Raw genomic sequence first — 18,088 nt, 5'->3', positions numbered from 1 at the left:
AATCTGAGCTTTCAGCTGAGGTGATGTAATGAAAAAGTGATGAATATTTTACATAACAAATAAAACATGTATGTCTATTAACAGAAATGCTGTCCCTGTGAAAATAGAGGGAAGTGCAAAAGCTGCCAATGCAAACGCAGGGGATGCACAAACTGTGTAAATCCCTGCTGCCAATTCAAGCACTCGTCTACTGGACAGGTAAATGTCTCATCTTAAACCTTTTTTTCAACAACATAACTTATCAAAAATAAAATACATAAAATTTGGTAAGATATACATGTCCATTAATTTTGGTCACAGAATCGTCATCAACCATATGCTGTGAACAGTGTCAGAAATCAGCCATCAGATGATGGAGGCCCTAGTCTAAATCAGCGCCTTGAACTTGCTGCCATGCCTGAAAATAGAGTGGACGTGCATGAAAATGAGTCATTGTTGGTATGTTTTATACACTGTATGAAAAGGAAATAATTTTTTTTCTAACTTGTTATTCAGAATTTCACCTATTTACATAAGTTTGTTCCAAAGTTATCAGTCATGAATACATTCCTAAGAATAATTTTAGTATGGATGACATATCCTGAGACTATTTAAAAATTAAAATGTTCAATGTAATGAAACATTACATTTAAAGGTTATATTAGCATATAATAGGTAATTTTTCTTTTGTAGGTTGCAGTAGACAGAATGGGAGAGAGTGAGGTCCGGGAAAGTTTGAAGGCAGCCATCAGAGCAGAACCCGACTTCATAAGGCTTTTCCTAGTTGGAGAGCAACGTGATGCTGGTCAGGCCTCTGGTAGCTCCATTTCAAAACCAGTATAGTGTTCATGTCAGAGATGTCATGTTTTTGATGATCCCCGCATGAACATCTGCTGTGGGCGACCTTCTTGCATCACCTTCAAGCCAGAATTTCGCAATCTGTGCTTGAGGCATGATGTATTGGAGGTTGCCAATATTTTGAATTGGAGCTACCGGACCCACCAACATCCTACCTTTAGCCCTTCCAAATTTAGGAATCAGGCCTATAGGAATTTTATTTTATGGCAACATGGCCGTCTTGGTTCTGGAAGACGTATTCCTGTACCAGCCTGTGTTAGCCGTACAGTCAGACAAAGATTTCCTGAGCCACCAAGTGGTCACTACACTGGGTACCACTCTGCACATTCTGACTCTGAATAAATCTCTAAATGAAATTATTGTTACCTGTTTTTTTTCTGCTTTTCATTTCAGCAAGCTGTATTTTATATTCTGGATTTGGCTTGTTAGATAAACCATCCAAGGAAATTGCTTGCTCACTTCTGCTATATGTGTACACAGACTTTCCATAAGTTTCCAGCATACAGGTGGCCATAAGCTCTTAAAAAATAGTTACTGAATACAAGTTTTGCATATGTAAAATTACCAGTTATTTCTTAGAAGTAAAAATTCTTTCTCTCTTAATTTGCAGCATTTTTTTTTTTCAATATCTTAATTTATGTGAAAGATAATATAATAATTTCAAATACATGTATTACCTGGAATATAGGCATACTGTTTTGGATTTCTTCTTTCATATGACACCCACTGTTTCGTTCGCCGTGAAATCTGTGCCTGGGTAAATGTTCTACCATCTTGACTTGTTGCTGCATCCCTGTGTCTGTGATAGTTATGATCCATTACAGCCAACATATTTTTAATGTTGCAAGAATCGTAACTATACGACTTCTGCTTGGGGCAATAATGTAGTAGGGTGTGGCTGAAGAAATTTTCTATGGCCCATGTCTGCTGGCAGCTTACATAGTAGCTCAAAGAACCACACCATTGTCTGTTTGTGACCATTTTCCTAAAAATTATTATGACATATGTCTTACTGAAAAACATATTTTTCATTAGCTTATATAGTTATACAAACGGCATTTTGGTGATGACTTGCACATCCTATATGGTTCTTTATTATACCACAACTGTTAATATTCGATCTATATAAAATTAATACCATGAAGCTATTTCCCTGAGTAGAGACTTTATCCCTCATATGAGGACTATTCCCTGAAAAAGTCAGGCCTTTTCCCTGTGACTACTCTCTCACGAATACTTATGTGGAATGGGTATGAAGGAAATAAAATTTATAGTTCCTTTAACAAGAAATTATTGTCCCTTGGTGACAAAGCTATAAATTCTGACATCAAAACATTTGTGATACATGTATCTTTTCATAAAATAAGAAACTATTAGAATCTTACTGCAGTTCCTTGTATGACAATGAATCCCTCTTCAACCATTTCATATCAATGTTCTCTTCTTCTTGATGCAAACATCTGAAAAAGAAGGCAAGCTTTTAGTTGCATTATAAATACAATGTGACAAAACTACTTACCTCCCATTTTAAAATTGATAATGGAGCTGTGAGAGGAATAGGAGGGTTTTGTGCAAGATGATTGATGATGTGCTATTAGGGAAGTAGCAGGATAACTCTCATTAGGTTCCACAAAGCCTCAAGAAATATGCATGCATCTGAAATAATGTATCATATTATAATGACTTTAAATGATGGGACTCATGCAACAATCTTAAAAATTAAAATACTGTCATAAATCTTTAAAAACATTTTTTTTTAACTTATAGAGAAAGATCAATATCATATAAATATATTTAAATAGTTATTAACACAATGTGTTGTGAATTTTTTCTTTTTCTATTATTTCTACAAGTACATGTAACACTGCATACAACTATAAGGGATTATATGTACCTTCCACCTGGCCATGCATGGTTGTTGACAACATGATGAAGAATTGTCATCCACCTTTTAATAAGCCTGTCGACACTGCCTTTACAACTGCTACAACACCACCAGAAATGGTTTACTATTGGCCTTATCCATGGTCTGAGATCTTTGTAGGCAGATTTTTTGGCAAGTTCTGCTAACATAGCAGCCAATTTTTTTGACTTGTGCCAGACGTCCAGACTGTGCCTCAAGTGTTTAAATGGGTCTGTCTCTGTAAACAGAAAAATCCATATTATGTTACATGTAAGTTATTTTTATCCAAATTTAAAAAATACTTATAAATTAGTACACATAACATTTATGTATTCATATATTATAAATTTATGGCTATAATTAAAAACAAGCTGATTTCTCTAAAAACAACAACTTATACATTTTGAAATACAAACCTGCCATTCATTATATAATATTATGAAATGTATTGCATGTATTATTAATATATGCTCTAAATGTAAACTTATACATTGTATTATGTCTTCAATGTCTTGAAAATAACAAAAATTACTCATAAGGGCAATGATTGTTCTGCTGGCATCTGAGATCACCTCCCATACCACTAGTTGAGATGTGAGAACTAAATGGGTCAGACCCTTTTCCACTAATAACTTCTCCATTCTCGGGCTGTGCCTCCCAACTTCCCGACAGTCTCCCACCTCCATATGAACAATGGCCTTTGTGTTGCTGTCCATAAAAACAGCTGTGGACCTACTCGCACAGAATCCTTTTTGAAAGAAAGTTTAGCATTGATTGAGTCAAATAGGTATATAAAAATAATAGATATTTCAGATAAGACAAACTGTCTATAATTTTACTGAATCTGTACAGAGGACCCTTTTTAAACCTATCATAATGAAGCCCCTAGACTACTAAATAAAAATTGTTATACCTTTAAAAATTTGTTCCTATAGAAAGCTATATGAAACAAGAGGCCCAGGGGCATATATTATAACAATTGGCTAGGAAAAAAAAAAGCACAGATCAGATCAGAAAAAGTAAACTTAGGGGGGGGGGGGGGCTACATTTTGAAATCCACCAAGGGGGTCTGATTTGAACAAACTTATATAACTACCTATGAAATGATTCCACATAAATTTAATAATGGCTTTGAAGTACTTGAAAAGAAGATTTGAAAAGGTTTCCCTATATGTTCCTATGTAAAACTTTGATCCGCCATTTTGGCCCCACCCTACCCCTGGGGGTCATGATTTGTTCAAACTTGAATCTACACTACCTGAAGATGATTCCACATGAGTTTCATCTTTCCTGGCTCAGTGGTTCTTGAGAAGAAGATTTTTAAAGATTTTTCCTATATATTCCTATGTAAAACTTTGATCGGCCTTTTTGGCCCCACCCTAATCCCGGGGGTCATGATTTGAACAAATTTGAATCTACACTACCTGAAGATGATTCCACATGAGTTTCATCTTTCATGGCCCAGAGGTTCTTGAGAAGAAGATTTTTTAAAAATGCCATTAATTTTTCTCTAATTCATAATTATCTCCCATTGGAAAAGGGCCTGGCTCTTCATTTGAACAAACTTGATTCCCCTTCACCCAAGAATACTTTGTACCAAGTTTGATTGAAATTGGTCCAGTGGTTCTTGAGAAGAAGAAGAAAATTTGAAAAGTTTACGACGACAACAACGCCAAAGACAACGACGACAGACAACGGACAAATTTTGATCAGAAAAGCTCACTTGAGCCTTCGGCTCAGGTGAGCTAAAAAGTCTAACATTTGTAATGTTTTGCCGAGCAGTCATAAAATAATCCATATTGAACCACTGAGTGAGATGTTAGACTGGTCAACGAGATGTTGAACCACTTACATCCCAGAATAGGCAGAGCTAAATCACATTTTCATTCATTGGTGTCCAAAATTGATGGACCTGAGGTTATATCATGGAAGACAATACAAAATTCATGCATGTCCAAAAAAAATAAATAAATAAAAGGTATAACAAAACATTTATTGACCATGTTCTCGGGTAAAATACGCTTTATCGACCCTCGAACCAAACTGTCTGCCTTCAGCCTAATGGCCTCAGGCTAAAAGTTTGGTTCTTGGGTCCTACAAAATGCATGTTGCCCTCAAACTTAGTCAATAAATGTATATTGTCCACATTTTTGTCTAGATGGTAAAGTATTTGAATAGTTAGTGTCTGCATAAATGCGGCTCCACATTTTGCAATTCATTTTATTACCTGGTGTGTCATATCGTACGTCAACAGCAACACTAATAGGTATTCCTCCAAGAGAAGCTCTCACTTCAGTTAAGTGCTTCTTGAAAAATTTTTCTATAGAAACCTATATAAAACCAGATATTAAATTTATCCAAATATTTCTATTTCAAAAATAAACTTTTAAGGTGTGTTATTATTTCATATACCAACAGTGTATGAATCAATTAATAACCATGATATACAGTGTAAGAATACTGATTTACCCTGTACTGTAGCTGCATCTGGTAAAAGTGCCTTGCCGTTCCAATAGCAAGGTTAATGAACCTTGCTCCCATGGCAAACTGCTCCCAAGAAGAACCTGAAAAATTAATCTTAATATAGCTTTCTATTAATACATTTCTGAGTGCTGCTATCTTTATAAAACAATGCTTAAAATTTGCATTAGTCAATACATATTTAGAAAACAAAATTATAAACTGAATACACAACCTTTTAGCAAAAAAAATTTTCATATAAATTATGTAAATTCACTCACCAGACAATATAACCATTAGCTGTAAAAGCATGCTAATGAAACTCCGGCCTCCATAAAAGGGAGAAGATAACCACTTCCCTAAATGACCATTCTGTTGCACAGTAAAAATAAATTTTAAAATTCTATGATGTATATTATGTAGTATGTGCAATTCTAACAACTTTATATTTAAATGTAAAATTTTGTTACCTTTCCGTTAGCTGCAGATCTGTAGCTATCCGGAAAAATATATATTGATATCCGGTCTATCCATATATATTTTTCCGGATAGCTACAGGTCTGCAGCTACCTTTCTGTGCAATGCCATACAAATCTAGACAGTTGATGTATAATACATGTAACTAACAAGCTTTTATTAATAAAAAAGAATGTATTACCAATTTGTAAAATTACGGAAAAATTCTATTAAAAACTTTATTTTGATAGATGAAAAATAAGAACTTACTATACAAACAAACTTGAACTTGATCCCTGCCGCTATTTTCTCCCCTTCTTCAATGCTAGATGGTATTATCGGATCTCCACATTCCTCACACACACTTCTTTTCAAGAGATCAAGGATAGCATTCTCTCCCACAATAAACCTCCTCTCCCTAAGTAGCCTGTACTCATCCTCAAAGTTGGTTGCTCTTTAAAAATAATAAATTTATTAACTTTAAAGCATTTATATATCAAATTATTAAAAGTCATTAAGCTTGAAATTAAAGTGAAGATATTTTGTTAATGTACTGTCCATTTATACTACAAATACTACAATTGATATATATGTATTAATTTACATATAAACAAAACTGCATCATTACCCTGTGAAGAAAGTCTTATCATAAATAAACATACACGAAATCCTTTACAGCTAACAAAAATTACATACAAGGTAATTGTTTTCTGACAAGCAGGCAGACTAACAGACGAACAAGAAACTTATGTACTTGTGATGAAACACTGATGCCCCGGTATGTCAGTTTATGGTGAGGGTTGAGTTTTCTCAATTGCGTGTCAAACTCCAAAGGTCAGTGTCAAAATTGTTGGAATACCTAAAGGAAGGTCTAATCACAAGGAATACACCTGTGCAATATGAAAGTTATAACCCCACCCACTCAAAAGTTATAAGCAAGGTTATAGTTTTTGAAGGCAAACAGATGGATAGACAGACAAATGCATGGATGGACAAGGCAAAAACTCAGTATATTGAACCCCCTGAATCTTCATTACTGGGGCATAATATCAAAATTCACCAAATATTGAGGGTGATAAAAACATACAGAAAAAATAAGGCCAAAATAAAAAATACCTTTGTTTCCCCTAACGCGACCGACCCAATTAAATCGCACCGACTGAAAAGATTTTTTAAATAAGATGATAAAATATTTTTTTTTATTGTTAACCATGTTTTATAAAATACAATTTCATCAAAATCAGTTTTTATCAGAACGGCCGACATTGTTGTACTGTGATTTTCAAGCATTAGTTGGAAACAAAATGGCGTCCACATGTGATTACAGGGCATTAGCTCTTCTCTTTTGGCGACGTCTCAATCTTATGCTTTCATCTAGTTGAAATTCTTCACTCTTGACACAAGTCGTTAATGAAATTTACCATGACTAATTAAGAGTGTTTCTGAGGTGTCTTGGCATCTCCATGTGAGTGAATAAATTTTCGAAAGGGACGTTAAACAACAAACAATCAAACCTGTTTTTGAATTTAAGGTACGTACGCGTAATACATGGTAAGGTCCGCCTCATGATTAGATGAGGGGCCCACCTAGTGAACACATCATTCAATTTCACTGCATTTTATTTAATTTGAGTTTTGATCTCATAACCAATTTATCTATGTTCCTATGTTTACTATATGCCATTATGGAACCATAAGAGTTGTTGTAAATATGTCTGCATATTCATCCTGATAAATATAATTCAGATGTCCATACTTCATGCCTTTATTAAGTGGTTAAACTTCCTGAGACGTTCAGTGTATTTTTCTTTAATTAGGCCCTTGAAGATTGGTTGTTTCTTTGCTTTGAATCCCTTCGAGATTTGTTAGGACGACATTTAAACACTTCCCCATTGCTCCAAATTAAGATGTACTCAGCACTTTTTTTTTGCCATTAAGTAGTGGGGGATCTTTTTTGAGCAAGCATCTTCTGCGACACTGGACATAAGTTTTTATGGTCCATTTGAAGGACTGTTTTCAACGTTACTCATTTGGATTTGAACCTGCGATTTAAAATTAGCCACTTACTTCTTAACTCCAAAGCAAAATGCTCCAGAACCACTGAAAATTTCATGGCCCTCAAAAGAGTACAATGATCGTCTATAAGCTCTGAAGGATGATGGAAGGTTTCAAAAATATACTCGTATGTCTGGTCTTTGAGTATTTGAAAATCTTGTCTATTTTTTTTTCAATTTATATAGATGTGATGGCGTGAGATATTTCACATTAGTTCAACTAAAAAACAGTTGTGAATTAATTAATCATGAATTTTGCTTTGAAACGGCATATGTACGATACTTAGCATTTTCTTCACACATCCCTTTCTTTTGTACTTTTCTTATTTAAAAAGGCAATTTTCCATTAAACTTTAGAATATATTTTCAAAGCTGTTGTCGGAAAATAAAATTGTTTACCTACCTACCGACCCAACTTGAAAATTTAGGGTCGGGTTAGGGGAAACAAAGATATTTTTAATTCCGGCCTAAGATGTACATGTAGTTATAAATTTTCTATACATACTGTTCACTCTTATTCCACAATCCATCTTCTTCACTGACATCTTCTTCCACCTCCTCATCTTCTGTGTCATCTCCAAATATTTCTCTCAAAATATCATCTACCTCTTCCTGTTCCTATAGGGCACAGTCAATATTTCCAGAGTTACACAACATTTACAATGAACTATTTTAAGTGATCAATTTTTCAAATATATTTACTGTCTAAGTAAGTTGATTTATATCTCAATCTCGATTGAAATGAGAAAAAACGTTTTAATATACATATATAATTTCGGAGTTATAGGTTTAGCTAGGGTGAATTGGTCAAGGAAAAGTGGTTGGAATTTACAAATGACTCAGACTTAGGTTTAAATAAATAGTACATTTACCTCAATATCACACTCTTCACATTCCATATCTTCAGTTTCTTCATCTATTGTCCTATTAAATTCCATCATGTCAGACTAAAAATAAAATTAACTGTATGGATCAGGAAATGTTCATTTATATTTTTTAATACAATATATGGAGCCTCTACTCTACCATGTGTGTCTACCATGTGTGCATTGAAAAGAAATGACAATTTTATTCATATATTGTAGCTTGCAGCTGAGTTTCATATCACATCAGAGAGAGAGAGAGAGAGAGAGAGAGAGAGAGAGAGAGAGAGAGAGAGAGAGAGAGAGAGAGAGTTTTTTCTGTTTAATAATGCAACATCAAATAGATACAGTAATTATGGAAAGAAATATCAATCAGCTGATTGTACACCTTATCACCCATGTAAATTTGTTTGTAAACAGTGGTAAATGTAAACAGTGTCAAACTCTACTTGAGCAAACAATAAAACACGAAAATGAGGAAGGGGGACTTATCTTGCAGTATCCTTCTCTAGTACAGTAGACCAAGTTTGTAAATATTTCCAGACAAATGGTTTCTACACCAAATTGTAGTCGTGATCGGTTTGATAATGGTAAAAGAAATAATGCATTCTCCCCGTTCACGCTACTTTCGTTTTGTGGCTATTTTGTCGCACATGCGCATATATTATTGAGAGAAGTCCGTGCTGCAAGATGGACACGTTGCCGTTGGTGTCCAAGAAAGAAATGTGTTTGCTAGATAGAAACGCGTTTGCTGATGTACTTCTTGATAACAGATAAAAAGTTTTTGTTTCCCCATTACTTTTTGTACTTACCTGGATTTTTTTCGCCGCCTGTCGGAGTTTATTTGCGCAGTCCAAGTGAAAATGGCTAAGTCCTGTTCCGTGGCTCTAAACTAAGCGTGTAACGTTACCTTTTACAAATGACGGATATTATATTGTGTTGCTGTTTTTATGTTTTGGATTTTCTGTGCATGCACGTTTTTTTTTTTTGGGGGGGGGGGATTTTTTTCTCTAAATTATATCGTAAACTAAGAACGGTAACTCTTGTCACCTTTATGCCTCGGCAACACTTAGATGAAAGCAACCATGCGTGAACAATCTAACCGCCTATACCCCGTTGTGGAGTATCGTTGATAGGAAAGTAATATGGCGGCGGTACGGAGCGACTATATTTAAGAGTTCATGTCAGCTTTAATTTGAATTTCGAATTTTCTAACTAAGATATCATGTAAAAAATGATAAAGATTAATTAATTGATTATCATTTAACGTAATTATTCATTTTTAAAAAATGTTTTTGCTGGTTTACTTCATTTGCCTCTTCGCCGTTCTACGCCGGCGCAATTTGGCGTACGCCGATCAGTGACAAATAAAACTGGCCCCTTGTGTGGCTTACCAATTTAAATAGGCATAGTATTGAGGATCAATATATATACGACACACCGAAACTATAGATATTTATAAGTATCGTACTTCATTTCTGAATTTTCCTTGGCTTTCAAATAGGCCTAAACCGAAAGTAGATCACACACTCCTAAGCTAGTTCTTCTAAAAGTAAATCAGTTTACAGACTACTTGGAACTCTGTAAAACATCGCGGACTCCCGAAAGATTAATGGAGGCTTCACTTCCGGCATACAATCTTAATGTGTCATCTCCCGAGGAAGATGACAATGAGCATTTTTTTGTCATTTTACAGGACTTTTACTTAAAGAAATTGCACACAACTTTCTTAACGAATCTATAAAGAATTTCTGAAAGTAGAGAAAAGGTGATTTTCAAGTCATATATAAAAAAAAAGTCATACGTCTCCTCACTAGATTTTTTGCTATTAATTTTATACGTTTTTAATTATTAGGAAAATTACGTCGCATTTCTGCATTTGAAGTTTAAAATGCCTGCGACGTTATAAATACGACGTCAAATAATTGAACAACGCTTTTTCTCTGATTGATAATATTATCATAGAAAATTAATTTTGAACGATGAAAGCTTTTATTTTTCCAAGAGAAATATTTACAGGATGGCACAAATTTTCTATTTACACCAATACATGGTCGCAGAAATCAGCAGAAATGCAAAAGTGTGAAATAATTCTAAACTCGAGCATTTTTTTCAATCATAACATTGAATTAAACCTGATATTTTTCCATGTAATACGAAAATCAAGCTAACTTGACCCCTATGACATACGAGGTCGTCGTTATTATGACCAATGTTGCGTAAACATGTATGAAAGACTTGGGTATTGAATTTTTTATGTATTATTTGACCCGTAGAATACGGAAAGTTTCTCAACAACAGACTCGAGTTTTGTAATTTTCCCCTCAATATATTCCTTATTCCTTCTGTTCCTGTCCGTTTGCTGGCCAAAGACATGTGCATCTCACTAATTCTCTGCGCAGCTAGATTGCTGCTTTGTGTTTTTGAAAGTACATTTTGGTCTATCAAGCGACTTTAACTTTCGAAAAACATTTTCTAGTTTGTCAGTTTTTGATTATTTACTACTATTGTTGATTGATTGATAGTATATTGTTAACGTCCCTCTCGAGAATTTTTCACTCATATGGAGACACCACCACTTGCCGTTGGAGAGCTACAAATTTTGTCCTATACTCGGCACTCAGGGCCATTGAGCAGGGAGGGTTCCTTTTCGTGCCAGCACCTACTCCGACAAGGGACCTCGGTTTATACGGTCTCATCCGAAGGACCGGTCTCCACGTCCAACAGTGAGATTCGAACCCGCCACGTAAGGATTGACTCCTTCTTTCGCGACTCTAGAGCAGACGCTCTAACCACTGCGCCACGCGGGCGACGATTATTTACTAGAACACCTCTCGGTTGAAAATGAGTTCGCCATCAGTTTTTCATGAACGCCTGATACCTTTTTCAATAAATTAGTCAATACATTAACGTTAACTTATGTATTATGCAATTGCAAGTTTTCATTCTGATCATCAATTAGATCTGTTTTCAGACCTTCCAGTTTGTATGAGATTCTACCTGGGAATTCGTTTTTGGATAATGAATCCAGATATATCTTTCAAATTATCCTTCATTTTGAGCGTGCAGATGGTTGATACAAGAATGTGTGCATCAAACTTGGCGTTATGAGCAACCAGGAGCGATGACTTGTGCTTTTTCAACCATACCAAAAATTCATCAATAGCACGTTTGCATGTTGTGGATTCAACTGGAATAAGGTTATAATACATGTTCAACCCAGGAGTTTCAATACCAGTAAGTTTTGACACTGTAGACGGAAAGAAACAGTTCTGTGGCATGATGAATCTCACAAAGTGATCAGAAGTCTTAAAATCTCTCGCTGCAATACGCAAGTTTCGATATTTTCTCCCTTGGTGCGCTCTTTCGTTGAGGAGGGGAGTTTGGTTGTCGCGTAAACAAACAGGTTGGACAGATATTTATTGTTGGATATATCGCATCATCAATATACTGGTTTCTCGTAACTATATAATTATAAGGATGCACTATTCAACTCCAGAATAACCAAATTAAAGTAAAGGTGTCATTTTTTTAAACAAAAAATCGGAACAAAAAAAAAGTCAGTGGATGTGAGACTTTTCCGACAACAGAAGAGATATATGGACCTCTAATAAATACGGTAAACATGAATCTGATCATTACATGTCGGCAATCTAAATGATGCATTGATTTTTTTCCCTTATTATAACTTAAAAAAACCCACTTACTTTTTAGAGAACTTTTGTACAATCAAGAACATCTTTTACTTTTTATACAGACCACGACGTTTATATCGTTTTCAAGTACCCTATAATTGAAAGTAGATATCTAAATATACACAGTTGAGCTTGATAAAATCATAAAAGGCATCATTGCTTAACATTTCTAACTTTCTATTACATTAAATTAATATCAAAAGCCATCAATATCGTTCATTTATTTATGCACGTTTTTATACATAAACAAACTGTCCCACCTCCATGCTGAAATGGATACTTTTTGCGCCTCTATCGCAGGAGAGTTACAATCTCGAAACTCGCGTATTTGGGTATTACTGCTATATGTAGCTAAATATAAACATGGAAGTACATGTACGTAACGTTTATTTAGAAAATAGTTGTAGATTTTATTGATTTTTATATTTTAATTTTATGTGAAAAAATCACCGAATCCTGTAGTTTCTAGGTCCATTTCTACAAATGAGGAAAAAGTAGATACGAGTGTTCGTTGTCCGTTTTGAGGAGTTGCTGGCAACGGAATTTCTGCAATTTCTTCATCAAGCTGAACCTCTTCTTTATTTAGTGAAACACCTGATTCATATGTAGTTCATTCCCGTTAATTTCTCCATTACTTGCACAAAATGCCGATTTTCCTTTGCTTTTAGTCTCTTCCTTTTTGCCTGGATAGTCCCCTGTTTCACTTTTTTTTCCAGTTTGTGAAACTATAGATAGTTTTCGATAGGCCAGAATTTAGCGAGAGTTATTTCCCGTTGGCCGCCATACTGGAGGTCCAAGTGCTCATATTCCTTCATTGTTCAACCGATTTTCCACCAAAATTAATATTTCTGCTACAACCTCTTAAACTTGGTAAGACAAAGAGGGAAAATCACCGAGTCGACCTTAAATATGGCGATCAACGGGAGGTAACTTTCGCTTAATTCAGGCCTATCGAAAACTATCTATTCTTTAGCATGTTTCCCAGGTGAGAGATTGCACGTTTTATTGACCTTAATAAATAGATAAAAAATATGACATGCACATAGTTCTTATAACAAGGATTGCTTACCCCCACCCCTTCAAAATTAAACGAAAAGGGTACTTTATTATTCTACCTCTAAAAGATACTGGTGAACCTCATTTTTCTGTGCTTTAGATGCAGAAAGGCGATAAGCTAGACTTTCTGACCCGGACTAATGCTGTGATTTTAGAGTCTTCTTCGCAATCACATGGTTGAGATTCTCATTCACATTCGAAGACTCCATATCTGAGAATTTGTCAGCATTGGTATTGCATATTTAGCAAAAAAGTCTACTACCCATTTCAGTCCATTCCCACACAGTGTGATTCGTTTTTTTTTTACCCCGACTTCGATCGCTTGTTTCAAGCAAAACAGACTGAAATGAAGTAGCTGCCCGCTATGAATCAGAGATTTTGAATTGATTGGTTGTTGTTTAGCGTCCCTCTCGAGAACTTTTAACTCGTATATATAGGTAGGTGACACCACGTGCACGTCGAGAGCTGCAACTTTAATTCTTTACTTGGCTCCATTGGCCATTAAACAAGGAGGAACCAATCTTTTTCGTGCACAGTCTAATCCGAAGGACCAGTCCTACAGAGCCATCGAACAGCAGGAAAGGATGCCGTCACCTACTGCGACACAAGACCTCATCCGAAGGACCGATCCCAGAGAGCCATTAAACAGGGGGGAATCTTCTTCGTGCCATCATCTACTTCGCCACGGGACCTCATCCGATAGACAGATGGCAGAGAGCCATTGAACGGGTGGGGATCCTTTTCGTGCCAGCACCAACTGCGGCACGGGACCTCATCCGATGGTATAGAGCCAATGAACGGGTGAGGGTCTTTTTCGTGCCAGCACCAACTGCGACAATGGACCTCATCCAAAAAGAGAGAGCCATTTAAGAGGGGGAAGGGTGGTGGAGGGAGGGGGGCAGTTTCCTTCGTGCCAGCAGCAATTACGACACGGGACCTCATCCGAAGGACCGATGGCAGAGAGCCATTAAATAGGGGGGTCTTAGATAGGCCATTTAGTTTAGTTTTCCCAGCCCCAATTTAGCTCACCAGGGATGATGTCCACTGATTCTTTGGAGTCCTCTTTAGGTAGCCTGTGTAGGTGTAGCTCACCTGGCAGCACTGTGGTTAGTACCCCACCTAAGTACAAATGCAGTGAGGTTCCTCGGACTTCCGGCATTGAACCGTATTCTTTAGGTTATGTGCGGCCGGCTAGTAGCCAGCCTGTCCTTGTAGGAGACACAGCTAACCTGGGGGGTCCTGCCACTAGGGGATTCCGACCAAGCCGCTTAAGTGGGGGTGTATACCCCACTCCTGACGCCGCCCTTCCACCCTACACACCATTTGAGGATCGACAGCCTGAGAGGCCCATGTGGCCTGAACCGCTCACCTACAAATGCGATTGGACGACAGAGAGGCCTATGAGGCCTACACCACTGACCTCCAAACACGACCAACAGTCTCAGAGGCCTATGAGGCCTGAACAGCTCATTTCTGAGTTTGATCCTGTTCGCGCTACAGAGCTCACCTGGAACCCTACGCCTGTACAGACTCAGCCTAAACTCGCAGAATTCAGTGTGCCCTTTTTCCCCGGGGATGATTTGCAACCCCGGACCTCCATGTCTCACACTATGCCTGCTCCAGTCCCTATAGATGCAGGAGTGTCCCCTGTGTTGATGCAGTCGGAATCGCCAAGCAACCTAGCTTCGTGGCCTTTGGATACCGGCATGACTGCTTCTATACACCAGCCTACACCAGTATACGCAACTGCTACAAGCACACCTTACCATGCGCCACCATCTACTTATGTCAACCATGGGGGTGGGCATGCCCAATCCCCAATCCTAGATCCACCGCAGTCTGTGCTGTACCGTGGTGAGAATACCCCGGCCACACCCCAGAGTATGCCTTTGCCCAGTGCCTTGCATCACCAGGGTATCCCTGCATCTATGACATGTAGCCCCGCCCATACTGATGCCCAACCCTGCCATTTTGGAAGGGAGGGGGAGAGGATAGCGCATGTGCAGCCAAACATGTACGCTGCAGCCCGGCCGGGATACTCAGTCAATCAGACCGTCCCGGCAAACCCAGCCCGTAACTTAAGTGCACTTATGCAGTATGGCTCACCTGGATACCACAGTACCACACCATACACAGGAAGGACAGCCTTGGGAAGCAAGCTTAGGTACAAGGACCTCCGGTATGATAGCAAAACCAGTTGGAAGGCATTTCTGCACAAGTTTATCAGGTTGTCTCGCAGTCAGCTGTGGACTGAGGAGGAGCAACATGACCAGTTCTGTTTTTCCCTCGAAGGGGTGGCAAGTGAATACTACACCTTGCTGCTAGAAACAACTACACTGCTCCCTCTAAGCGAGATACTGCAGAGGTTTGAGAAGCGTTTTGGCTCCTCTGCTCCTGATCTGACGCACCAACTCAACTTCCAGTCAGCTAGCCAGAATCCTGGAGAGGCCCTTCGTCAGTGGGCGGACCGGGTGCTGACCTTGGCGACCCGGGCCTTCCCAAGCGTGCCCGACGTGCACACTCACGCTATCCCCAAGTTGTGTTATGGAGCCGAGGACAGGGACGCAGGCCTTTATGCCCTCGATGGGCACCCTCGGACTGTAGAGGAAGCTGTAGAGAGGATGCAATATTTCCAGCACTCCCGGTTACATAGGCCTAAGACCAAGAAAGAGGTGCGGATATTGATCTCAGGTGATGTCCCTGAACAGGACAATCAGGAGAAAGTGACTGTTGCTACTGCGGGGGAGGAGCTGGAAGCCCTCCGCAGCAGGATGGAAAAGTTGGAGCAAGCTGTTAAGCAGAAAGGATCTGCCCCCCTCCCCAGGCCGGAGAGGACTGGTACCCCGCCACCCCGATCGGCAGAGCGTGACCAGAAACCCCCGGTTTGTTTTAAGTGCGGAGAGGTGGGGCATTTCCGTAGGAATTGCCCCACCCTGGCTGCAGGGAAGTCAGTAGCCATTGATGGGCAGCGGGGTGGCGCTCAGAAGAAGGGACTCATGAGTGAGGGATCTCTGAGGTCCGAGTCTAAGGATAGGGGACAAAGGAGCGGGAAGCCCGGATCACAGGGAGCAGCTCCCCAGGCAGTTCGATTGGTGACCCCGGAGCAGTCCCCAGAAAGGACAGACTCGGAACAGCAAGAGCAGGGGGGCCAGTTTACCGCCGTCGTGTATTCGGCGTAGACGCAAGCGACGCAAGTTGAAGGTCAGCTTTGAGTTGCCGCCCTCACCGGAGCTGTTCTCGGCTGAGGAGGAAGAGGTCGAGGAAGTGGGGATACATGTGACCCCCCACTCAACGTCGGAGCCTCTTGGACCAGCCCAGGAGAGGACAGGAAAGTTAAAGGGTTTTGGGGGAACCAACCCTGGTAATCTTAAGTTGGAGACGCCATTGGATGAGGGGGTAGAGCCGACGGTGCCCATAGGACAGTTGCGCCCATCTACAGGCTTTTCAGTCAGTCTATATGTGCAAGGCTTGCAGGTAAATGCTGTGGTGGATACGGGGGCAGAGGTTAGTGTCCTGTCGACGAAGGTGTATGACCGCTTGGATCCGAAGCCCCCCATCCGGAGACATGACGCAGGCTGGTGAAGATACCAAGCTCAAGGGTTTCATAGTGGGGCCCGTGGCTTTGAGTTTAGGGAGTCAAACTTACGAGGTTGACCTTTATGTAGCCCCCTTGCAGGACCCTATGTTGCTGGGCATGGAGTTCCTTCACGCCAGGAAGGCCCGTCTAGATTTAGAGCATGGGACCTTGACCTTGGGAGGAGAGGCCATTAAGATGAATTTTGGCAGAGCTGAGGAGAATCCGGAGGCGAGAGTGACCTTAGCCCGGAAGGTACGGGTCCCGGCTGGCTCTGTTGTTTTATGCCCCAGTCATCTGGATCGGAAGCTGAAGGATTTTGTGGTAGTCCCTGGCATTGATATGCAGTCAGATGAGCTCCTTATGCCCCATACATATCACGAGGGAGGGGACAGTGCAATAGTTTGCATAGTGAATGCTTCAGATCGAGGAGTGACATTGACTGAGGGCAGTCACATAGGTATGGCGGTGGAAGCTGATCCTCACCAGCCAGTGCCTTACCTGGTTAGGACTGTGGGCAGCGAAGATGTAGGAGACCTGGGGGCGACAGCCCCCACCCAAGAGGTGCCGGATTTCCTACAGGACTTGTTGGAGCGCTCCTCTGCAGAACTCAGCCCAGAGGAGAGGGCTATGTTGGCCAGTCTGCTGACAGAGTTTCAAGATGTCTTTGCTCGCATTGAGTTTGACTTTGGGAACTTCACCGCACTAGAACACGAGATAGACACTGGAGACGCACCCCCAGTGAAGGAGCGGATGAGACGCACCCCCATGTTCTTTGCTGGTGAGGAGGAATCCCACCGTAAGAAAATGCTGGAGGCCGGAGTGATACAGCCCTCCATGTCGGAGTGGGCCTCTGCCCCCGTCCTGATCCGGAAAAAAGATGGCCAGGTAAGGTGGTGCCTGGACTACCGCCGCCTAAACAAGGTGACCCGGAAGGATGTTTTCCCCTTACCCCTGATAGACGAGTGCCTGGACACCCTCACTGGGAATGTTTGGTTTTCCAAGCTCGACGCCAATTCGGCCTTTCACCAGATTAAGATCCGCCCCCAGGACAGGAAAAAGACTGCCTTTTTGACTAAGTATGGTCTGTTTGAGTTTGTGCGCATGGGGTTTGGTCTATGTAATGCCCCAGCTACCTTCTCCAGGGCGATGAACCTTGTACTCAGAGGCCTTACTTGGAGTATTGTTCTG

At 39.7% G+C, this 18,088-nt stretch overlaps 1 protein-coding gene and 1 pseudogene across 1 annotated transcript; one reads left to right on the top strand and one right to left on the bottom strand.

Annotated features, from left to right (window-relative positions):
* Positions 1-279: 279 nt before the first annotated feature.
* Positions 280-9,553, bottom strand: LOC134245264 (uncharacterized). Its single transcript, XM_062727568.1, has 12 exons — positions 8,582-9,553; positions 8,215-8,327; positions 5,927-6,110; positions 5,482-5,572; positions 5,210-5,304; positions 4,968-5,070; positions 3,273-3,488; positions 2,732-2,978; positions 2,223-2,297; positions 1,515-1,822; positions 1,204-1,356; positions 280-397 (listed from the first exon to the last, which is right to left on the bottom strand). Exons 1-12 carry the CDS (start codon positions 8,648-8,650, stop codon positions 372-374), a joined length of 1,680 nt encoding a protein of 559 aa, XP_062583552.1. The 5' UTR covers positions 8,651-9,553; the 3' UTR covers positions 280-371.
* LOC134245266 (uncharacterized) lies at positions 368-1,207 on the top strand (annotated as a pseudogene).
* Positions 9,554-18,088: the final 8,535 nt, after the last annotated feature.

The sequence above is a fragment of the Saccostrea cucullata genome, unplaced genomic scaffold, assembly GCF_032062105.1.
Source record: "Saccostrea cucullata isolate Sc308-1 unplaced genomic scaffold, CSIRO_AGI_Scuc_v1 ctg6955, whole genome shotgun sequence".
NCBI classification, from domain to species: domain Eukaryota; kingdom Metazoa; phylum Mollusca; class Bivalvia; order Ostreida; family Ostreidae; genus Saccostrea; species Saccostrea cuccullata.
The sequence above is the reverse complement of the archived record's forward strand: the minus strand, read 5'-3'. Positions and strand labels throughout refer to the sequence as shown.

What these genes read in the sequence shown, in the direction of transcription:
- LOC134245264 (XM_062727568.1), bottom strand. Translation starts at nt 8,650, where the DNA reads ATGATGGAATTTAATAGGACAATAGATGAAGAAACTGAAGATATGGAA. An exon ending in CGTACGATATGACACACCAG is followed by an intron (nt 3,489 to 4,967) that starts GTAATAAAATGA and finishes TCTTTCAAAAAG; the next exon opens with GATTCTGTGCGAGTAGGTCC. An exon ending in TTGTCATACAAGGAACTGCA is followed by an intron (nt 1,823 to 2,222) that starts GTAAGATTCTAA and finishes AATAATTTTTAG; the next exon opens with GAAAATGGTCACAAACAGAC.